At 38.7% G+C, this 23,446-nt stretch overlaps 3 protein-coding genes across 5 annotated transcripts; 1 reads left to right on the top strand and 2 right to left on the bottom strand.

Moving 5' to 3' along the window:
* Positions 1 to 1,758: 1,758 nt before the first annotated feature.
* On the bottom strand, positions 1,759 to 4,008 carry mrm2 (mitochondrial rRNA methyltransferase 2). The gene is made up of 2 exons (XM_010793284.1): positions 3,653 to 4,008; positions 1,759 to 3,025 (listed from the first exon to the last, which is right to left on the bottom strand). The coding sequence occupies exons 1-2, from the start codon at positions 3,984 to 3,986 to the stop codon at positions 2,595 to 2,597; spliced, it is 765 nt and encodes a 254-aa protein (XP_010791586.1). The 5' UTR covers positions 3,987 to 4,008; the 3' UTR covers positions 1,759 to 2,594.
* A 353-nt stretch (positions 4,009 to 4,361) lies between these two features.
* Positions 4,362 to 13,311, top strand: nudt1 (nudix (nucleoside diphosphate linked moiety X)-type motif 1). Its single transcript, XM_010793280.1, has 4 exons — positions 4,362 to 4,547; positions 4,638 to 4,798; positions 6,587 to 6,732; positions 12,726 to 13,311. Exons 2-4 carry the CDS (start codon positions 4,647 to 4,649, stop codon positions 12,896 to 12,898), a joined length of 471 nt encoding a protein of 156 aa, XP_010791582.1. The 5' UTR covers positions 4,362 to 4,547; positions 4,638 to 4,646; the 3' UTR covers positions 12,899 to 13,311.
* Positions 13,074 to 23,215, bottom strand: snx8a (sorting nexin 8a). Of its 3 annotated transcripts, none has more exons than XM_010793281.1 (14): positions 23,018 to 23,215; positions 22,854 to 22,920; positions 22,015 to 22,160; positions 21,157 to 21,286; positions 20,167 to 20,357; positions 19,724 to 19,844; positions 18,180 to 18,316; positions 17,953 to 18,033; positions 17,702 to 17,862; positions 17,389 to 17,518; positions 17,225 to 17,293; positions 16,554 to 16,703; positions 14,890 to 15,039; positions 13,074 to 14,478 (listed from the first exon to the last, which is right to left on the bottom strand). In XM_010793281.1, exons 2-14 carry the CDS (start codon positions 22,873 to 22,875, stop codon positions 14,398 to 14,400), a joined length of 1,569 nt encoding a protein of 522 aa, XP_010791583.1. In that variant the 5' UTR covers positions 22,876 to 22,920; positions 23,018 to 23,215; the 3' UTR covers positions 13,074 to 14,397. The 3 variants fall into 3 exon arrangements, with proteins under 3 accessions (XP_010791583.1, XP_010791584.1, XP_010791585.1); XM_010793282.1 differs by having other exon boundaries at positions 22,015 to 22,142; positions 23,018 to 23,214; XM_010793283.1 differs by lacking the exon at positions 22,015 to 22,160 and having other exon boundaries at positions 23,018 to 23,214.
* Positions 23,216 to 23,446: the final 231 nt, after the last annotated feature.

Raw genomic sequence — 23,446 nt, 5'->3', positions numbered from 1 at the left:
AAAACGTTTACGGTGACACTAAGTGGCAGCTGATTATACTCATTTTCATCCTCAATGTTATTACAAATAACCCTTTAAGCCTAAACTGACAGAAGAAGGAACTTGGGTTTATTTTACCAGCTTTTAATTAGTTATCTTAAATATAAAGGGTATTGTTGGGTATTGGGGGTCATACCTGTATCAGCCAGTGTTACCTTTGATAGCCTGAAAAGCATTGGAGAAAAACAAAAATCAGTTCAAAGAGTTCTTTGTTTTCAAAAATGACAACCATTATAGATGTAGATAATAGCCTCTCAGCGCCAAATCTGAATTTAAAATCTGCTGCTCTCTAGCATCTTTTCCCTCTTAGTTTACTCATCTCGCAGCTGGCCAGAGAAGAATGTATTAACCTGCGAATGAATCATCATTTATTCTCAGCCCCGGTGGAATTAACATAAATCCCATAGAAATGTTGGAATAATTTGAATCCAAATAGATACGGGATGGGTAATGAGAAGTTAATTTGGTCATCAGTTCACATCTTTCACTATCAGCTACATCGACAGGTACGGATGCTCCCATTCATCCCAAACAATCCTATTTAGAGGTCAGCCCCCTTTTATATGCAGTTTATTTAACCAAGAGTAAAGAGTGTTACTCATTACTCCTGAGACAGAAAGGCTAAACAGCCGCCCTATTAATTTATTCATGTGAGCCATCTTTTCCTTTGCTGCCATAAATGCAAATCCAGTCTTGATTAAGCTTCTAATTTTCATTTATTCCCCATCAGACTTTGAAAATCTATTTAGGAATAAGTTGATTTCATTAACAATAATTTATGATATTATTTATAATTTGAAGGAGTTCATTTTCATAAGAATTGCAATTCATACTATAAGGAACATGTATTCAAGGATACAATAAAAACGACCAATTTAGCTTAAATACATAGACTTCTATAAAGTTCAATGTTTAACTTAAGTGCTTTTCTGTATACAAAACAGATGTACTGTATAATCAACGCTTCTCAAAAGGTTACCTACAGGCATTTTGCACAGCACCCCTAACACATAACACCCTCTAAGTGCTTATCAGGCCTGTTATTAATCTGTAAATGGCAGCAGGGGTCTCAGTCTCATAGGAATTGTGGAAGAAACTACTGGAGGCCTAAACACAGGGAGGCGATTCAAGAAGCCTGGAATTAAAGTTAGTCTCCATCTGCAATCTTTTCAAATGTTTTGTCTCATTAGTCAATTATTATCAGATAAATAAACAGATTTTTTAGTGTATTAAATCAAATATTCAAGCCTCTTTTGGGCTCTCCCCACCTGTACGGGCTGCAGAAAGTTTAATCCAATTGCAATAAGGTCAAACCACAGTAATTGCATGCTTTTGCGGGGGAATTCAGAGACTTTCCGGCAATAATGTCATACAAAGAAGAGCAAGACATTAATAATAATAATTGAGGGAAAACGGCTGGTAACAAAATACTTTTCAAAGACAGAGGAGTAAAATACAGCAACCCTTTTCCATGCTTAGGTCATATTAAAGACTTAAAAAAAAACAGGAAAAAATATAATTATATATTTACGCTCAATAGAAGACCTAAGTATCTCAGATCATTGAGTACTTTGCATCTTAAAAGCTGAACCTATTGAAAGCATACACACAAGAAATGATTTGTACATGTATAAGAAATTATGTATTTAAAAAGGAAGGAGGTCCACTGAGGTGGAATATGCGGATGTGCTATGCCCCTGCTGTATGGAGTTATTGCAAGTGAAGAAGAACAATTGTGTTCATGAAATTGTAGACATTTTTTTATTTCCAAGGTACTGTGAATCCCTGATACATTAAATAGGACTTGTCTTTTAAACTGCAGCTATGATAGAAACATCATTTCAGTACCAGTTGTTCTGAACTCTTGTCAGACCAGAATCAAAGCGGTGTACAACAGCGAAGACACACAAAAAAAGAAATGGTACTTTCAAAAGTGTCCAACACAGTGATTTACAGAAGATTCTTAAAAGAAAATCTGTCAACTGGGCTGTAATAACTTTCACAGGAAACGTACATCTCTGCACTGTCAGACAGCAGAGCTCAACAACACTCGGCCACACTTCAGTCTCATCCCACTTCCCATTAGTCATGCTGTATGTGACTCTGTATTAGGTTGTCCCATCATAAGCTATCAATGAGAGAATGATTACATATTTCTACATGACTGGCAGTGCAGATTATTAGCATAAGCAGCACTGGTAAATGACTTTCCGTAACAAAGCAAATACCAAACTGACTGTGTAGAACAAACACTGTGGGGAAAACAATAACTTCAGAGAAAAACACAGCATTGGGCTCTGGAGGAATATCACACTGATGTTTCTTGCATAGCTTTCCATATTACTGATTCACTTCTGTTACAAGTTTGCATGGATAAAGATCAGTAGCAGCAGTATTGTGTCTGTGCCTGCAGCTGTGAGCCTCACTGATGCCTCAACAGTGCCACCTTATGATCAAAGTCTATTCTTCATGTTCACTCATCAAAAAAAACACAGGCTGTGAATCTACAGAAAACGTCATTTTAAGACACACAGAAGACTACAAGACAACTAGGATTATTTTTCTGGCTTTTTGTAAATTCTAGCGAGGAAATATCTCTCAGCTGAATCCTTTCTGCTGGCGTTCGGCTTTAAAGTCTGGACATTGTTAAATACTCTTGAGAGTTTCTCCTGGAGTTCATGAGTGAGGATGCCGTCCCAGTATTTACAAAGCAGAGAGCCCCCCGGCAGTAAAATCTTCTCTGCCAGGTCTAGTAAAGAAAAACACATTGTGATGAGTTTCACATGGTCCATCTCCCGGAAACCGCTGGCGTTGGGCGCCATGTCGCTCAGGATGACATGAGCCTGACCGCCTGGGAGCAGCTCCAGCAGCTTAGCGTGGGTGGGGGGGACGGTGACATCATGACAGGACAGGAAGTGGGCGCCATCCAAAGGTGGTATGTGCAGCAGATCAATGCCAACTACTGTACCAGGTGGTGCCGCTGGATCTAGTATGCAAGAAAACATTACATCTGTAATTAACACAAAGATATTTATGTGGAACGTGAATGTTTTAATGGGTTACTTCCATCATATTTGATGGTAAGCTGCAATGTTAAGTCGATTAATTGTAATTTATAATAGTATTATTTCAAGCAAAAATGTAAAAATAAAATGTAGATTTTCTATTTTTCTCTTTTATATCGTATGCAATTGAATATCTTTGGGGTTTTATCTTGGACAATAAACTTGAATATGTGAAAAAATATGCCAACATTTCTCCAGTTATATTAATTCCTGTATCCAGATTATTGCAGTCGTATGGAAAAACCAAAAGACATTTGACATTTATAAATTTTACAGTAATGGATTCAAAAATAAAATCTCATTCACCAATTAAAAATCATGTTCAACAACTTCTCTAACACACCTTTGTCAAGGATAATTAAAAGCAGGGTGTCCCAAGATCTACAGCACTTTAAATGAACTGGGAACACACTACAGCATAATGAAGAGTTGAATCATTCTCTTTGACATAGCCTTAATAAAACCTGAAGAGTGTGCTTTACATACTGCTTTAGTTTTGCATCACAGTGTATCCCTTTTATTTTGTCCACCTGTTTCTCCCCTCTCACCTGTCCCGGCTGAGTTGACCCTATGCACGGCCACCTGGCTCCAGGCTCCAGGGGCAGCTCCGCAGTCCACCACACTACATCCAGGCTGTAACAGTCTGAACTTGTCATCTATCTCCAGCAGCTTGAAGGCACTTCTGCACCGGAAATTTTGTTTGTGAGAAGCTTTGACATACGGGTCTTTGAGCTGCCGCTGCAACCAGCGCTGCTCGGCAGCAGTTTTACTCTTCTTTAACTTCTTCATTAAACATAAAGAGGAGTGGAGGAATCTCCTCTGGAAGGAGAAAGCCCACATTTTTTGACTGTGGAGGGTCAAAGCGTACGGTAAACTGCGCATGCGTGGAAATACAGCACGCCATTGGTCAAATACAAACACTGTGCGTCATACTTATATGTCCCCCATTGCAAAACACTCACAATAATAGTTCCTACTTGGGTGGTTTGGTTTATTTCAGCTAAATGTCACAATATGTAAAACTTTTAAAAATGTATCTCCTCTTAAACAATACTGTAATAAATTAACTTCCTATTAAGGGACTGTTGTGAAAAATACCAAAGGAAATCAGATTTGTATTTGATTTTCAACATAAGTAACATAACATTATATTGACACCTTGTGTAATTCATATTCTATATTTGAAAAGTGAGTTTAAATTAGCAGCACAACACACGTTGGCATACGTTTCTAGTGGATCATATTTTAATGTAACACATGGCTGATGTTGATTAGACCAGAGCCAGAGCCCATTACTCTGGATTAGACCAATCCGTGCTTTTACACATCTGCGTCATCTGACCACATTTGTAGTGCTGCACGCGGGAGTCATAAATCCTGATTTGATACAGGATCTTATTTTTTCTCCTGACTTTTGGGGTTTACAGAGCAGACATTGATCAGGTGAGGACGTTAGGCTGAGCTCACACAGCACAGCGTTAAGAGCGAGTTTTGCCTCAGGCAGGTTCACGTTGTGTTTCACTTCCCCCTCAGGCAGGGGAGATGTTGAGCTCCAAGCTGCTGACCCTGGTTCTGGTGGTGCAGCCGGGCAGGGTGCTGCTCGGCATGAAGAAGAGGGGGTTCGGGGCCGGGAAGTGGAACGGTTTTGGGGGAAAGGTTCAACCTGGAGAAACTATTGAAGAGGCTGCAAGGAGGTACATTTATCGCCCCAATTGTTGTTGTGTTGACAACCTTCTACACAAAGCAGTTCACCAATGTCAACACCACAAAAGTAGTTTTGAAAAAGCTTGAATGAAAAAAGCTAATGATAGAAAATGCTATATTCTCTTGAAGTACAATCTGTGAAAAAAACAAAGCTGTTTCAGTATATTTCAGTTAAAGGTAGGGTAGGTAAGAATGGAGAAACCAGCTCGAGTGCGCTAGAATTTGAAACTACGTACGCAGCCGAAAAAAATCTGCCCCTTCCTTCAGACTTCCTTACAGAGCCCCTTCTCCAACGAACGCGCACTGACCAATGAGTGCACGAGATAAGTTTGTGCACAGATGGAAGGCTGACAGGCAGGTAGGCCATCCAGTTATTTTAGCCAGGCCGGCTAAAAATAATTGGTCGTGCTTTTTATAGTGCTACGGCTTCCACAGATGATTTTTTAAAATGTATTTATTGTCAAAGCATTTAATGTATTCATTGCTATCGGGATGTTAAGAGCATTCCACGGAATATAACAAAAAGTGTTTCTGAAGTGAATTACCTACCCCACCTTTAAGTTTAAGTTTTCTTATAGGGTTTGTTAAAGGAAATGAAAAGTTTAATTATATTGATTAATTTCACAATACATTTCTCAGCTCTTGAATGCATATTCTCACATCACTGATCAATCATAACACATTTAACTTGAATTATTGTAAAGATAGGTTTTACTTCTGTAAAAGTAGTGCTACAAGTGTAGAAATACTGTCTTTCAAGTAAACACTCAACAGCATTAGAATAAAAAAGTAAGAAGGTAAAAGTACTCAATTTAATTTTATATTTTCAATATATATATGTATATTATACATATATAGATCAATATAAGTGTATCGTAACCTCTAATAATACTCAATACATTATTTGTTAATCTATTATTATTATTATTATTATAATTAATTATTATAATATCTGAATCTTCAAAGTATCATAAGTATTTAATACATTTAGTGTAGTATGTACAGTATGTAAGTTATAGTCTACCACTGAACATAACATAAGATATGACGCAGTGTTTTTCCATTTAGATCAAACAACACAAGTGTTTTATTGTAACAGCATTAGTCAACAGTAGTGTGGTGTCCACGTGTTGAGGGGAGCATTGAAGAAAAAAAGGAATGTTTGGTCTGGACTGTGTGTGTGTGTGTGTGTGTGTGTGTGTGTGTGTGTGTGTGTGTGTGTGTGTGGTCATCAGTCATCAGCAGGAAGTTTGTTCCAAAGGAAGGAAGGCAATCAGGCCCATATTTTCTCTTAAAAAGAAAAAGAGACCTGCTTTGTGTAAAAATTATAGAAAGGCTACATAAATAAGACATATCTTAAGGCTATGTTGGTAATGCCTTTCAACAGAAGCAAGTGACTAATCATAGTTCTTATTTACTATGAAACTCTTACATTTGAAGAGTTAACAATAAGCAGGCTTGACGTTAGTGTTTGGAAATATAATTAAAATGTAAAATAATTGTCCAAGAAACGTACATATTAAACAAAATATCATGGCATAAATATGTAAAGTTACTCAAAAAAATATTGAGTGGCTGAGATTGGAATTCAGGGCAAAATTATCTTTCAAACTCAAAGATCAGCTCACTGTCAGCCAATTTAGTTGACTCTAAAAACGAAATGCTGTCTATTTGTGTGAGCCACATACAAATAGACCCTTTCTGTTTGTGTGAAGTGTACTGTGAGCTTATTTTTAAAACACACTTCATAAAATATTCATTGGATGTTTTCTTTTTAGAGAGCTGCAAGAAGAAAGCGGTCTCACGGTGGATGCTCTCGAGAAGGTCGGAAACCTCAAGTTTGAATTTGTTGGAGAAACGGAGCTGATGCATGTCCATGTTTTCAGAGCTGACAGTTATAATGGAGAGCCAACAGAGTCAGAAGGTATGACTTCCACTACAACAATGCGGAATAACTGGAATGACACATTTTCCATCTAAAAAATGTATGCAAATTATGATAGGATAACTGGAGTTAGAAATCAGCGCTATGCTGTAAGGGAACAGAAGTGCCACTTTTTACCTTCATAACCGATCATGCACTTAAGAGTTGAAGGGGAACTCCACATTGTTGTTGCACATTATTCCAAGTAACTCATGTTTAAAAAACTGCATTCCTGCAACAAAAAAGTCACTTTTGGTTCCTTTTAATGTTGACTTCCTTTTTTGTTATCTCACCGCCAGTCTTCGTAGGTCAAGTTTAGATCTAAAAGCCAACTGAGAAACAGTTTTCAGTTCAACTTTTTAAACCACATAGACCAAAATGATCCTTCTAAGTAAATGTATTCAAACCGTCTTCTGGGAACTTCTTCACAGACATGACTTTGAGCAGGGACAGCACATTAGTTAAGGGCAGGAATATCAGTGGTGAAGTTAGAAACAACTGAATGAAGGAAACAAGGGGCCCTGTACAGAAGGAATGCAGAGACCTGCAGTGATCTTTATTTCCTGAGAGTTTAGTCAAGGTCGATTGGGTGAAGAGTACAGACACAGTGATGAGTCAAATAAATAGAGTCTGGAGGTCAAGAAGAGTCATCCAGCCAAGGGGCGCAGAGATAAAGGGAGGAAACAACTTCAATTAAATGTGCTGAAGTTAGTGAAAAGACTGGAGCTGGTGACTGAATCGATATATTCAGGTAGGAAGCAACAGGTGACGTAGAAGGAAACCTCTTCAAAAGTGGTAATGTTAAAGAAAGGATTTCATCCAGAGGGCGGATAGAAAAAGTTACCTACATATTATAGTTCAAGGAGAAACAAAGACACATGTTTTTTTAAGTTGGGAAAAGTTCTGTCTTGTTTTAATAGTAAGACGAAAAATATGGATTTTAGAAATGTCCACACTTTTAAATCTGGTGGTTTGTTTATCCCCTTCTTAACAAACATAACTATGTATCCATATATACTGTATAATTGTTGGCAATGACACTGAAAGGGTATGTTCACATTGTTTTACGTATTTTTGTACAATTTAAAAGTTATTTGTCTATAGGACCAAATCCACAGTGCTCATTAACTGCAACATTTCTAGCGTGTTACTATCCTTTTACTGCAACTCAGCAGGGAAAAGCAACAAGCCGCTTTTTCACTAAAATGTACTTAATAAGATTCCAACTTTGATTTGTTTATCCAAACAATGAAGACATGGATTCCTCCCTATATTTTGATACATTTGCGTTTGTCCTTTATTCAGACCCCCCTCTAACAGCTCAAGGTAGATGATGTACAGGACTGTCTCAGAAAATTAGAATATTGTGATAAAGTTCTTTATTTTCTGTAATGCAATTAAAAAAACAAAAATGTCATACATTCTGGATTCATTACAAATCAACTGAAATATTGCAAGCCTTTTATTATTTTAATATTGCTGATTATGGCATACAGCTTAAGAAAACTCAANCATGAACCAACCTTAGGAAAACGTGATAATGACGTAGTTAAAGCCGCACCGCTTGAAATGCGCAACGTACCTCCGTTAGCGGGACCACCGTAACGACCTACCACAATACCTACCGGGTCTACGGAAAGTACACGGAAATCAGTAATCGTAAACAAAACCGCAAAGACGTTGTCCACAGAAAGTCTGAATTGTCGCGTCGACAGACCCGAAAAAGCGTGTTTTGATGATAACGTACAGCGTATACCACACTAAGCAAGATACCAAGTACACACCACGAGTCACAAGACCCTAGCGGGCCCATAGGCCGGAGGTTAACGCGTCTATGGCTAGGTATAGGTTCCCCTCGCAATGGACGGCCGAAGCCGTACCCAGGGTCCGTCATATAGTCTGAGCGCGAGTGTCACCGCCAATTGACCACCGAACAGCGGTTGACTACCCTCGTTTGTTGGACTCCCGGCGGCTTCTGACCAACACCACTAGACACCGCGGCCTCCGGTTCAGTAACACCTACAGTAAAAATGTGTGTAAGAACTCCGCGGCAGGATACCAAAACAAAGTGACGACAAAATATACGAAATACGGAATACAAATTTAATCACGGTATTTTTTATTTATTTTAGTAATTTACTGCTTACTTTGGTCTATGTATCGACCTTTACTATTCAAACTTCGAGTCTGGGGGTGCGAAATAACTGCAGGAGAAAAGAGAAAGGGGATCTCCGGAAAGAGTCGTTGCATGTCCATAAGTCAGTACATTCCGGGGTGTGGACGATCGTAGTGATTTAAATTTTAAGGAGAGCGCCGAATGCTCGGTCCGAAGCTCGTGCAAGTTGACTCGGTAAAAGAGAGAAGGATCTTTACCCACTAACTAATCTCGGTTTGTCGATATCTAGAACCGCTTTTGGGTGTTGTGTCGTCGGAAAGCTGCTCTACCTGTGGAGGGGTGTGTTGTTAGCTCCGCACTTCCTTACCTGACCCCGACGCATTGTGTTTGATACGTACGACCATAAAGGTTTAGCGGGTTAGGAAACGAATTTAAGAACCAAGTTTGGAGATGATCGTGTAAAGAGTGAGTCCAGACCGTCGGAACCCTGAAGGTTTACCTTGGTCATTGTATATTTGAACGAAAGCCCATGACTTTTTACTACTGGGCTCGGTGAAATGCGCTTGGTGACACCGTTGACGTCACGAAGAAAAGGAATCGACCGCTATGCAGTCTTAGACGTGATTGAGAATAGCGGCATCGAACCCCCCGAAATGAAAGATCGAGGACAACTCTATGATGTCTTCAACAAGAAAAAAACCTCGGTACCCCTTATTCAATGCCTATAACATCGTGCTTACAAATAGTTCGAGTCCTGTGTATGCAAAATGGGTCTACTTGTCACTTTGAAGAATGCGTACACCCAATTTATGCCCACCCCCTAGAGAGTCGAATGTTCTATGCCATGACGAGAAACTAACTGAGGCGGCGTTGCCTAAGATCGGCACTGAACTGGTCCCCGGGGTTTGTAAACATTTTGGTAATTTCTTTTTTTACAAATTCATTGAAAAGTAATTAATAGTTATTAAATTGGTATTTTATCTTTGGCAAGTATAACTATTACATGAGTGAATTTTGGAATGCTTAAAGTTAAATTGGAATAAAAAGAAGGTTTTTCCGATTAATAGGGTTTCGGAGTTTGTGGGGGAGATAAAATGTAACATTACCAACCAGGACGGGAGGTTTGGCGCACGCGGTGGCCGGGAAATTCCATCCTTTTCCTTTCTACTCTCCCGACGTACACTCCCTTCCTATTATACCCTATTCGACACCACTAACGAACGAAGAAGGGGGGTGACTTAACACAACGAGAATAGTATTTCCGGGAGTTCTGTTTCAGTCCGGGAAGAATTCTTCGCAGTAGATACTATACCCTTAACCTACGGTCCGCCTTTCAATATGGTACTGGGGTGTTAAATGCTCTTCTTCTGATGTGTGATACGGTTGTCCTCGAAAATACATACCAGTTCGCTACACGCTACCAAATAAGTTGAACGTGTTCTTTTCGACTTCCGTCGAACGAGAAACTCTTCACAAACACCTAAAAAACGACAGAATGGGAGGACTACTCTCACACAGTTTACTGCCAAGGAGAAACGCCCTGATGCGTCAAGTCATAGTCGACTCAGAAGCCTGGCACCCCACCCCTTTTGAATCATACATAATAATATTTCCGAATTTCGCATTCCGAAGCGTTAAACTTTTAATTATGTCAAACATAAATTGACTTAGAAGTCTCAGAACAAACCTCCACAAAAGCTATTCCGAGCCTGGTATATCCGTTCCTTGAGCCGAAACGTCCACGAACAGCCTCAATACTTCCATAATCCTTGTCTAAGTTCACTAAGCTAAAAACTTGTGTCAAACTCTTGGCCCGAGCTTCTAATGTGGAAAAACAATATAAGGTACCCGCTTTTACGAAGAGATATGAATTTTCAGAGCATCTAGTCAATAAAAACAGTATTAGTAAACTATATGAGATTCTTTTTATTTTATGAGTGAGAATACTCTATCTTTCTCTTATAATATCTTCAAACACAAAAGGTAAATCTCACCTATACGGTCCGGCACGCGTAAATACCAGATCGTTTATTTATTTAATTTTTATTGTTATTTCGACCCTGAATCTGTTTCAGGAGAAGCGCCGTCAAGCGCCAAGCAAATTTTTATTTGACTAACCGGATGTAGACGGTTAGGTCACATGTGACGTCGAGAGCCCTAAGATGGGAAAAAGCAAAAAAAAGATTAAAACGGTTTGGAATAGAGAACGTGAGATGTACGTAACGCTCATGTGATTTATCCATCGCTCCGCCCAAAATAGTGTTATAAGATTAAAAGACTCTGTTCAGACATTATAGAGAACTCGACGAATCCCCCTCCACCTCCGCTCGAGATATTCTTCACCCGTCTTAGAAAGGCCAACACATAGAAAAGGGTTTAAGGATCGCGTGAGCTCCGATGCGCAACACCATTTTTAATACTTATTTGGATCCCTGTTTGGCGTGGTACATAGTTGAAAAAATACCCCACTCACTTATTTAGGTGAAACGAGGTGTCTAAGTAACAAACCTTTTATTTATTCGTAGACACCTTCCCACAAAAAATAAGATTACATGATAAAATCGACCGTTTTTCGAAGGAGGAAACATCAGACACAAGCGGATAATAAGAGTTGACGGACCCATCAGACGGTCATTATATCAAACTATTTCCCATTTGCTCGCGAATCTTTACAAAGGTCAATTACTGTGACCACTAAATCTAACGATCAGAGGCAGAGTAAGGGGGGACCACGGTCTGGGGTTGTCTTAGGTTACATGGTTTAGGTAAACGACAGTGAGTAACAGATGCTGTGGTTGAAGCCAGAGGGTTATCAATCTTGTACGATATAGACAAGTCTACCAGAAACTGACGGATTGACGTTGACCAGATAACTTTCGGGATAATGAACCGCTACTCATATTAGTAACCTGAAGCTTCATTCCGTACTCGAGATACAACACAATTCATTCGCCATATTGATTGAGTAGCGTGCGAGAGAGTTCTTCACACCTGTAAAGTATTTTTAGCCGGTATAAAAAGCAAATGATAACTGTCTGAGCGTTCTGGATCTGAACACACGGTGAATTTTTTTGGTACTACAGAAACAATAGAGTCCCAAGATCGACCCTACTCATATCAACCGGAGCACCATTTTTAAAAAAGATAGGTGCGGACAGAACACTATCTTTATGTGAACACCAGACCCGTTCAAGTGTAATGATGAAAACTCTACAAGTGATGCAATGAAAACCGAAGGATGCGTGCGCGTGGTTGTTCTACGATTAAGCCTAAGCTCAGTGAATCTGAGGCTATAAATATAGTATTCGAAGTCGGTAAAGTATAACTTCAACAACAGTGAGCGTTGGATATACGAGGACGTTCGAGTGCGCGGACGACCTTACTAGAGAAGAATCTGATGGGTCGGGAGTCAAAAATCTGACTCAGTCGACACAGATTACAGAGAAGTGGGGTTACAGCCGCGGAAACTATTTGAGAGTCCTTTATTTCTAGTGACGTCCGAGAGACGTAAAGGAGAGACATGTCCCCGGGGTGCCCGAGAGCGTAAAGAATGGACATTTTCAAATGTTTGATTGTGTTTTGCTGTTATAAATCTTTTTTTTTTACTTGGTCTGAGGAACTATTCTAATTTTTTGAGATAGGATTTTTGAGTTTTCTTAAGCTGTATGCCATAATCAGCAATATTAAAATAATAAAAGGCTTGCAATATTTCAGTTGATTTGTAATGAATCCAGAATGTATGACATTTTTGTTTTTTTAATTGCATTACAGAAAATAAAGAACTTTATCACAATATTCGAATTTTCTGAGACAGTCCTGTACATGTTGGCTTCGAGTAAAGGAGGTGTGCTAATTATCTTTCCTTTTTTGTTTTTAGAAATGCGGCCTCAGTGGTTTGATCGTGACCAGATTCCCTTCAGTGAAATGTGGGCTGATGACGTCCTGTGGTTCCCACTGATGTTCCAGAAGAAGAAATTTGTCGGATACTTTAAGTTTCAGGGTCATGATGTGATCCTCAGCCAGAAACTGGAGGAAGTGGAGGAACTGTGAGACATCCTGTGTTCCTGAGGACATTTATGACTGTGACAACAAGAATTGGGCTTCCAAATGTCTTCTTTAAACAGCAAGACTCTGAGGACTAAACCTCGCACATGGAGAGTTTTACATGTAAAATGTTATTGATTTATTTTTTCAATGATAAATAAAAAAACAATCAAAGCAGAAGTATATCGACAGAAATATTCATTCGGTTATTTTATTTTCAGTATAAGTGATTCAACACAATTTAGCAAGGCTTTGTTTCATAAAGTATTTACAATATCTACAGGTATAATTCAATTGGATTTCATATTCTGTGCAAGTTAGTAAACCTGATTCCTGATACTTCTTTCCTGACAAAACAAATGTGTTTCATACTGTTTTATAGTTAATCATAAAATAAAAGTTTCTGTGAGGTAACGTGAGCCCATATAAGTGTCCCTTCGATTTTCCCCATTAGAATAATACATAATGTTCTGGTAAACCATATGTGTACAGATATTAATGTGCATTACGGGTTTCATGACAAATATCTGAAAAGTAGAGAGCCTAATATGACTTTTTGCCGTTATACACAGTAACACACTTTTAAGTTAGGATTTCTAATAGAATTGTGAAAAAATATCCTCCATATCCAAGTAGTATGGTCAAAAAAATTCCAGTGGCAATTATTTAATGTTAAAATACGAATTGTTACAGTTTCTATTGCACCGCAACTTGAATTTATATCATTTCTCTTTGGTAGTAAATCAATAGCTTATTGACATTAGGCCACTAGTGTTTAAACTTCTATTTTTTTAATCAATAAACTTTAAGTCTCTGCCCCTTATAGTATTATACATTTTGAGTGTTGGTTGTTCAAAATAGCTTATGAAATTAAACAGGGAGAGATAGAAAATATGTTGCTCCACATAAAAGTAAACACTTATAAAGTAAGAGAAACAGCACACTTGTCCATAACAAATATAAAGTAGGCTGCTCCACGTCCTTGATAACTCAAATCTGTATCAGAACTACATTGGTCTGAGGTTTTTTAGTATGTAAAGCCTTCATGACTGGAGATCTACAATAATCCCATTCTTTAATAAAGTCAAACTTTTATGTCCCTCTCATGTTCTCTTCTTTAGTGTATAGAACTTCTTCAAATGTTAAGGTATAAACTGGTGCTTAAGGAAACGAGTTAAGCATGAATATAATGTCATCCCTCACGTCCTAAATGCTGACTGGTCCCTTATAAAATCCCTTTTAGAGGATTTTCCTTCCTACATTATTTCCTCATCAAGCAAAGCATAAAATGACAGATGTATGAGCCCACTGTATTTTCCGGTTACATGGTGGATGATCAAATCCCAAAATAAGCTGAGAAGTTGAGAACTCATTTACATAATGAAATACTCGTATTAAATGGAATGTATATTGAGTTATAAGAGACTTTCTTGAGCACACAGAGCGAGTTATTTTCCAGTTTGGGATCCTCTTCAGCGGCAGAGTTTCTCTCGTGCGTTCAGGTTTCAGATGGGGGGCTTCGATCCGTTATTACCCCCAAAGAGACAGCCGAGCTTTGGCTGGAGTTCATTCCACACCGCTCCCATCTGGAAAGAAAGCAAAAAGTAACTTCTCTTCACTCTTCACAGTTCGAGGAAGCTAATCTTCCTAATAAAAATAAACAATCAAATGTTGCTATGGGGTTTGGAGGAAATCATTTTAATATATCTAAGTAAAAATATCTTTAACCTTCTCAAAGGAATTTGAGGCGTCAAATAGACATCCAAATAAATCCAAACTGTGTGCTTTATTTGAGTTTAAAGTCAGGCAAAGGAATATGTGAGATTAACTTCCTGTGAAACTCAAGCCAACTAAAATACTACATGTAGAGAGTATCCTTCCACTGATACCATCCATCAACATTAGTTATTTCATTGGATTTTGAAAGCCAATTTAAAACTGATATAACCCTGCCGAAGCGTCTGTAAAAAAAATGAATACCAGACAAGCAGCCTCACCTCTCTGTGTCCTTGGACCTGGGAGTTAACGAAAGCCCCCAGAATGTGAGAAGTGATGGGAAGGTAGATGAAGATAAGCTGCGTCTCTTGATGAAGGCAGAACAGGGAGAAGTAGTTACGCAGCTCCATGGTCTGGATGGCGTTTTCTTGCTATTAACAGAATAATAAAAAGAGTAATTGGGAAGTCACCACTTATCAAATTATGATAATAATCAGTAAGAAAAGAGGAGAGAATAGAGTTCTCTGTGGGGACGTTTCACTCCATTGACATCAGAGATGAGAGGAGGCCATAAATCATCCCATTACATTTAAATTGGCTCTTTATTTGATTTACAATTGACCTATTGCCTCACCCTGTTCATCACCAACTCAGTCACTGTAACTGACACCAACACTGGTGTCCGTCTGATGAAGGAGTCTCAAAGAAGTTAAAGCATAATGCAAAGGAGTGAAATGGTCACAGTCACAGGACTTATCAGACATGTAGAATTACAAGCAAGCTGGCTTGCATTCATCTTAGCATATTATTTTACTGTTACTAATATCTGTTTTTAGCCATGCTAGTTTTAGTTGGACTAACCTCAAAAGTAAAACATGAATAGCCTACCTGAAAACCCATGACATTCCCATTAGCCTCAGTGGTCTAGTTTTAATTAGCAAATGTTAGCATGCTAAAATGCTAAACTAAGATCGTGAACATTGTAAACATTAAAGACATCAGCATGTTAGCGTTTTCAGTGTGAGCATGTTGGCATTACCACTCAGCTAACCTGTGCATAAGTACGGTCTCATGGAGATGCTAGCATGGCTTCTCTCAAGATGTGTAGAGGTCAGAGGACCCACCTTTTTGGAATAACGTAGCACAGCCAATCTTAGTGGATGTAAAGGGAGTTTTCTCAAACGGTTGGAAACCAGGCCCAATTCTATGCGATAATTTGCACATTTCCTAAACTCGGTAGTTAGATAGTAACTGCTTAGGCCTAAATCAATTTATAATAATAATAATAATAATAATAATACATAAAACACTTTTCCCAGTCCTCAAAGACGCTTAAACTTTAGTTTAAGTTTATGGCAGCTTTTATTAGATACATACATCTACTGAACCTCCAATAGAAAAATATTTTGTTTAAGATTTTGGGTAATAAACTGTACATAAAAGTCCTTCTATTTAATCTCCCTTATCAGGGTCCCACAGATCTCAAAAAAGTCTTAAAAAGAATAAAATTAATTGAACTAAGGTGGTATTCAAATGTCTTAAATCAATCTTTCAAATACTTTCACATGGAAATTAGGACTTTAATTGCAATAAGGTTGCATTGTAAAATGTCAAAATGATTGATAACATCTATTATTTTTTATGATAATTTACCAAAAATGTTCTGTACTATACTAACATTTTATTTCAAGCGGCCTTAAAAAAAAAAAGTGTACTTTTGAATACCCATGGTTGTTTATTTATTATGCACGTATGGGAGTATCCAGTGGAACGGAAGATAAGGACATTTGGCCACAATGCATTTGGGAGGAGTGTATAAGTTATAGATCAGGCTAATGTAGCATTTTATGTATCAAGTACTGAAGTAAAACCGTACGCTATCAATCAGGAGGCATCCTGTTAGTCCCAAAGTGTGAACACAGAGAAACATAAAGAGATTGATCACCTGAACGATCCGTGACTCCAGCTGCTCCACAGACGCCTGCTCTTTGGGCTGCACCGAGGCGCTCATCATCTGCCTCTTCATCATACCGTACTTGTGCAGAGCTCTCTGGTGCTCGTGGAGCACGCCTTTCTCATGTCGCTCACAGAGATCCTAAAGGGGGAAAACAAATTTACATAAAACTCTTCTTATTTGCCTCAAAATATCAGGAAAATATAATATATAACAGCGATACACAACACCCAAGGAAGATAGGGGATTTGTTGTAAAAAATAGACACTGTTAAATTAGCATACATATTACAGTTAATGGATTTAATCGAGGCTTTAGAAAATGCCACTTTATCTACCCACCTGTCCCCTTGTTTGATCTTTGCAAACCACCCACTACAAGAACTATGTTTTCAAGTGACTGGTTGGGTCTTGGTGCATCGTTATTAAAATGAATGATTACATAATATCCTGAATTTAGTTTGGCACTGGAACATAGATTTACGAATAATACAGCAGAAGATTGTTTTTATAGCCCTGGTGGATACAAACCATTTTCTAGTTGTTGTTTTTTAAAGTAAGCATCATTGGATGTGAAAACTGCAAACATAAAAGCAAAAATCACCTGTCCCTGGAGGTGGACTCAATTTAAATGAGCAGAGCAGAAACATAAACCTGACTCACTCTGTACGATTGCAGCAAATCCAAGAAAATATTGAGTTTTTCCACAACATCATCCTCTTCCCGTCTGCCCTGAGGACAGAAGCAAAACAACATTGTTTACCCAGTGCCAGTTTTGGACATGTAGAGCAGAGCAGTTGCTCCAGATGAAGGACTGAGGGCTGTACCTGCTGAGCAGCTTTGTCAGATAGCACAGCGAACTCCACCGACAGACTCTTCAGAGACTGACGCAGAGTCCCCCAGGTGCTTTGTGAAGAGGCCAAGGAGGGAAGAGACGAGCCATCGGAGCCCAGCGTACTGTCAAAAAATACAAATTATTACCGGGCAAGGATGTAGCATTGTGGTGTCTTAGCTGCCAAACTCATTTCAAACTAACAACCATGAAGTGGCACAGCAACACGGAGGATTCGGGTTCTTATTAACATTTGTTTTCACAATCCAAAACCTCTGGACAGACTTTTACCCATTTTAATGAAATACCTGAGCTCTCTGCCAAACATGAGAAGATCAGTTGCATTCTCCTTAGAGCGCTCGGCCATTTTCTCAGCTCTGTCCCGCAGCTTCTGGAAGCTGTTGTGAATATTCCTAATCAGTTCTCGGCTTGTTGAGAACTGGGCCTGAATATCAGCGGGGAGATATTCCTACAAAAACAGATGCAACAAACTTAAATGAAAATGTATGATGTATTGAGAAACGTATGTCAGGATGTCTGCGTGGTACATGTGACAAACCTTGGCCAAGGTTGCAATTCTGTTGGTCATGAACTCATCACCAGTTTTTTTGTAAGCGTCACGCAGCTTACTCTGAACATCCTGTGTGGGAAGACGGGTGTGGAGTGTGTGAGTGGAAAAGGTCACATGGAACAGGATGCATTTTACACAGTCATCTTCAAGATAAGGCTTATTGTGCAACAGACAGTGTCACAGCCGAGGCAGCTGGTTTCAGAAATGTTACATACAGAGCCACTGAAGGTGAGGAAGGTCTTGACAAGCTCGTCCTCTGAGAAGAAGGGATGCCGAGCCACCAGGTTAATGAATCTTCCAAGAGCACGTCTCCTGCATTCAATGAACTCCCGCTCAGAGACGGAGGTCAGGACTGTGGACCGAGAGCAGAGAAAACAGCATGAGAGCGCACCAGGAGCGTTAGAGGTGTACAAGTTGGGGCAATTAAATAAAAAGGTAAAGACCATGAGGATGATAAACTAATGTAACATCCAAGGTTTTCCTCTTCTAAAACATTTCCTAGTGGACTAACATTCATGCGCTTCTGCCAACCAATCGATTTGTTTATTTAATTGACAGATCGGTGCTTTTCTCCACCAACAAAATCATACAAAAAGACACCACTTTAAATCTTGTGTTTACCAGAAATGTGCTTATAACTTTCTCAAGATAAATCATTCAGCATGAAAAATAAAATAAAAATAAGCAACTAATGAAATCTTAATCAAGTGAGAAAAAACAACCAATGAGCCTTTTTAACTAAGAGGTGACAGCCCTAGTGACTTCCATGTTTAAAGTCAGTTGGGTTGGAGAGACAAAGGTGTATACAGCCTTTGTGGTTCCAAAGGGAGCTGCTCAAAATCAATGTATTTCCTTACACTGCCTTACGAGTTTGAAAATGAAAGTAATCTGGGGCTGTTGAATAAGAAACATGTGACCTCTTTGGCTCATCATCTCTGCCTGAGGCTAGCAGCTTCAGGCTACATTAGCTGCTACCAACATAAGACACACAAATCCTCAGTCGACCTATTGGTGGACAAGTTGCATTGTTAGTAACGTAAGCACTGGGTTTGGACAAGGAAAAATAATGTATAAAAATAATATATATATCTATCTGTTATAGAACCACTGTGTTTTATTCTGCTGCATCTATTTTTAAGATGTTTTAAACCTGTCCATCAGTGTTGATTCAGCTCTCTTTCTGCATGTACATTTAGTTTATTCACAATCTGAAATACAATTCCTAACAAATATAAATAATTGTACAATCTTTACTGACCTATACACTTTTAACTTTTGAGAAAAAAATCAGCTTTAAGTCGGATCCACGTGTGGCATCTCTATTACATGTTCTATAATTGATAAAGATCTCTCATTGAGACATTGTCTAATTAAGTGTGCAGCATATATTCATCAGAGTGTGTTGATATGATTATCCTTTATGAGGTACACTACTGTAAGTCACTGTGAACTGAAACAGGCTCATTAAACGCATCACTAGTTTCCCTGTTTCTTCCAGGCAATAACTTTGATGAATGGCAATGCCTGTGTTTGAAATAAAAGGGCCTGCAGGATCAGTTTGTATTCAAATGTAACATTCATTTTTAATCAAGCAGAAAAAAACACCCAGCTTCCAGAAGCACCTGGGTATTTACAACTGACTTTTCAGTAAGGCATATAAACCCAAACAATGTTTTAAACAATAATGGTTCAGAAGGAAAGATGAAGGGAATGTAGAATCACAGAAATACAATGGTGAGTGTCGAGTTCAGCTACATACCTCCCTTTAACATCCTTTTAGGTGGCAGTGCCGGCACCACTCTGTAGGCAAATCTCTGAAGCAAAATCTCATGGAAGACATCAAAATCACTATAGCGCCTGTATACTGAAATCTTCAAACGCTAAAAAAAGATAAAGCAAAGAAAGAAAATGATCAGATAATGGGCAGGAGCATGCAAGACTAGGTTTTCTGTTGGCTAACGATGGAAAACAAATCTGTACTTTTCTTAATGTCGACTGCAAACTCAACAAAGAGCCCTTGCAGTAAAAGTAATCCACAGAGTAAATGATGTAAGCCACACAAGATTTAGAAATGAAAAAGATAAGTGAAAAGAAAATAAGTAAGACAAACATGAAGTATACTGCACCACAAGTTCAGCTTTTCTTGTTGAGGTTATTCTAAGACAATCATTTACATGGAGAGGGGTATATGGGGTCCCTTGCCTGGCTGGTGACCTGGTACTCCACATGTTTGAGGAACAAGCCCTTCTTCTCCGGTATGAGCTCCAGCTGGACTGTGTCTCTGCCCAGCAGTTTGTCCAGCGTCTGGGACATAGTCAGAACGTCCTCCTGAGCCGGCTGCATCCTCAAAGCGTTCAGCTCCCGCGGCTCCCCGAGCTGAGGTTTGGGTAACTCTGTAAAGCACACAACCAGTACCAACTTTTCACAATTGTTTTCATGAATAAATCAAATTAAAACAAAATGTATTTCCTAACTGTGAGGAAGGCTGGTGTTAAACCCACTTTTCTCTATTCAATAGATGTGTCTCACTGTATTTTTCTTCAGCTAGAACAGTATTGTGCCTTTTATTCATCCCTTTCTGTGCATTCCATGAAGGTTGTGAATTGAATATAAAGTACTGTGACGAATGCAGAAAACTTGTTCTTGCTCAGATGAGGAAGTGGCATGCAGCTAGATGCCATACTGGCCACACCTGAAATAACAGAGAGAGCCTTAAATAATCACAGAAGGTTGGGAATGAATCTAAATCAGGCCAGAATAATGGCTACCCCTATGAAAACCATATAACTCCCCCCTATCATCTTCCCACTGTGGGACAAGTGAAGGAATGCAACACTTAAACACTGCTTGTGTTAAGTAAATTCTGTTTTTGTGAAAGAAAGGAAAAGTATGGGATGATCCAATATGGGGTATCATTTCCTCTTTTTTTTTTTTTTTTTTTTATAAATACTCCCAACTTTACTTCTGTTGAATTGAAAAAACATGGTGGATATGTCCCAGTTGTAAACTGTCACAAATAATTTCTGTTAGGAATGAAACCTTGAGTCTATATGAGCCAATAAAAGAGTGACATTTGCCCTGCTCATGTGCAATATATTACAGGATAGCTGAGGTTGTCCTCACAAACACAATGGGACCATCAAGCTACTCATTAAGCAAAAGTATAATTGTCACTGTCACACTGTCACCTACCTTGAATGCAGTTCTCCAACAGTTTGGGGCTTGGTTGCTTCCCTTGTTGAACAAGAGCAATCAACGCGAGCGCTTTATAGAGAGACAACTTGCTCAAGAATCCATCTGTGGAGTCAACTTGCTCAGCAATCTGAGAACGACAAAGACAATATGGCGCGTCTCAGTACTAAATCCAAATTCAACTGCATTCCTCTACGCAAAAAGTGCTCACTAGACAAAAATGCGATGATATGCTGATGGTCAGGAAAAGGGAAATTCTACTGAAACATGACAGACATAACACACTCCCAGCAATGTCATCACACTCATGTATTGAAGCATTACGTAATATGTCAGCATTGAAGGAACAACATGTGATAGTTTGTAATTATAAGCTCATGTCTTTATAAGTCTGCTAGCATACATCAAGCTTGTACCAACCCCCTATTGATAAGACGTTGAATCTATACCTACATTATCTGTTAGCTTTAATACACTCACAATATCTTATCAGAAACAAACCAGTATTTGCAAAAGGATATTATATACCCCAGTGTTTAACTCATTCTTAATCCTTTTATTAGAACAACACAGGGTTAAGCCTTTTTTTAAATATCAATATTTTTATATTCCAGTCCCTTACCACCCTGACAGTCTATGTTAGCCAATACATGGATATAAAGAGTGTGGGATAGATGGATGGATGGTTAGACACGAGGTATAGCAAGCTGCCACATGCCAAGACAAGAAGCAGAGTCATTATTTGCAAATGTTATTTACTGTTGCTTATGTTGTTTACAGTGGCGTTGTTAGTGCTTTTAACAGCTTTTTAAAGACTTATGCTCCAACTTCTTGATTATTTAAGTGTGAACCCCTCACCTGGCCTAACACCGGCTTGGAGATGTCGGTCCTTTGGAGCAACCGCTGAAAAACTTCAACCTGCACTCTCTCATCTGTCCTACAGCGGATGGCCTCATATACTTCCCTGTAATAGCCAGGAACTGATCCTAAAAGAGGAACAACACCTACATAGCATCACAACCATCCAAAGTACTTAATCAGCAGCACATGCCTTGTAAAAACACTTCAATATAACACTTTATTTTTTGCATGTGTGGCACTCAATACTGAGATAAGGGTGATCTTACCACATTTTAAAGGACTTTATTTGAAATGATTTGCATTATATGACTATTTAATTATCCCAACACATATTATAACGTTTTCTCTGATGATTTTATGGTAATTAAATCAGACACCGTCAAATGAACTGTAACCCTATCCTAGCTTTAAAGAAGTGAGTAGTTTTTACAATATACACAAATCTGAGCGCTAACTTATAGCCTACTGCAATGCACAATCGACTGTTTTTCACGTGGCAGGAAAATAAACACATTATAACGTCCATAAACCTGACATAATCTTTAATATTCATAGTTACAGCATCGAGTATCAACAAGGTATACCAAAATAAGATCAAACCCTCATAGAGTGTTGAATATGTAGCAACTTCATTTCGAGATCTTAATGTACCCAAAAGTTCTCAATGGTTTGTTCACATAGCGACTCCACCGAACAGAAATGTCAACCTTCTAAAACATCTGAAACATTATGTTTAACCGGCTTAACAATGCAACAACAAACAAAACACCAACGTTGTTCGAAAATGATAAGTCAGCCTTGTGTTAAGAGGAGTATAAGAAGTTTTCGCTCTGTACCTTCATTGATCTCTCCTGCCATGGTTCAGACTGTCATGTGAGCGCAAGAGCACCTCCATGTGATTTCCTGCAGAAGAGAAAAAACAAGTAATTTATCTCTTAAAGATGTAGTGAGCGCTGGTTAAAGTCCAACTGTGGAGAGAAGCACTATAAACTGAACTCACAGGCAGCTAATGGGCACATCATGGTTTGCAGTAATCTAAACATTAGGGTTATAAAGGAGTGAAGAAGCGCTGGAGGCTGTTTTCATATCAAAGCAGCTCAAATCAGTAGCTCTCTTAATGCAGTCTATGTGTCACCTAATATTCCTAGAAATATTGTCTTACTAACACATCTGATGTTTCCTTGTTTCACTTGTGCAAGTAAACTTTCCTTAATTGTATCTTCCTCATTCTTCGAACACAACAGAACGCTGCCTTCAAGGACTCCTGGTAAATTTGACTACATGTACAAAATCGTTTTTTTCAAAATTTGACTTGCCGGTATTTGTACATTTTGTATAAAGCGACAATTCTATGGAATGTAAAAGTGGGCTTTATAATCTACCTGTTCTGCACATTACTTGTCCCTTTTTTCACGTTTTCACTCAGGGT

The sequence above is a fragment of the Notothenia coriiceps genome, unplaced genomic scaffold (genome assembly GCF_000735185.1).
Source record: "Notothenia coriiceps isolate Sejong01 unplaced genomic scaffold, NC01 NC01_scaffold00037244, whole genome shotgun sequence".
NCBI classification, from domain to species: domain Eukaryota; kingdom Metazoa; phylum Chordata; class Actinopteri; order Perciformes; family Nototheniidae; genus Notothenia; species Notothenia coriiceps.
This window is presented reverse-complemented; position numbering and strand designations above follow the sequence as displayed.

What these genes read in the sequence shown, in the direction of transcription:
- mrm2 (XM_010793284.1), bottom strand. Translation starts at nt 3,986, where the DNA reads ATGCGCAGTTTACCGTACGCTTTGACCCTCCACAGTCAAAAAATGTGG. An exon ending in GGTCAACTCAGCCGGGACAG is followed by an intron (nt 3,026 to 3,652) that starts GTGAGAGGGGAG and finishes CTTGCATACTAG; the next exon opens with ATCCAGCGGCACCACCTGGT.
- nudt1 (XM_010793280.1), top strand. Translation starts at nt 4,647, where the DNA reads ATGTTGAGCTCCAAGCTGCTGACCCTGGTTCTGGTGGTGCAGCCGGGC. An exon ending in ATTGAAGAGGCTGCAAGGAG is followed by an intron (nt 4,799 to 6,586) that starts GTACATTTATCG and finishes TTTTCTTTTTAG; the next exon opens with AGAGCTGCAAGAAGAAAGCG. An exon ending in AGAGCCAACAGAGTCAGAAG is followed by an intron (nt 6,733 to 12,725) that starts GTATGACTTCCA and finishes TTTTGTTTTTAG; the next exon opens with AAATGCGGCCTCAGTGGTTT.
- snx8a (XM_010793281.1), bottom strand. Translation starts at nt 22,875, where the DNA reads ATGGCAGGAGAGATCAATGAAG. An exon ending in GGCAGGAGAGATCAATGAAG is followed by an intron (nt 22,161 to 22,853) that starts GTACAGAGCGAA and finishes GATGCTATGTAG; the next exon opens with GTGTTGTTCCTCTTTTAGGA. An exon ending in ATTTGCTGCAATCGTACAGA is followed by an intron (nt 16,704 to 17,224) that starts GTGAGTCAGGTT and finishes TTCCCCCTTTAG; the next exon opens with GATCTCTGTGAGCGACATGA.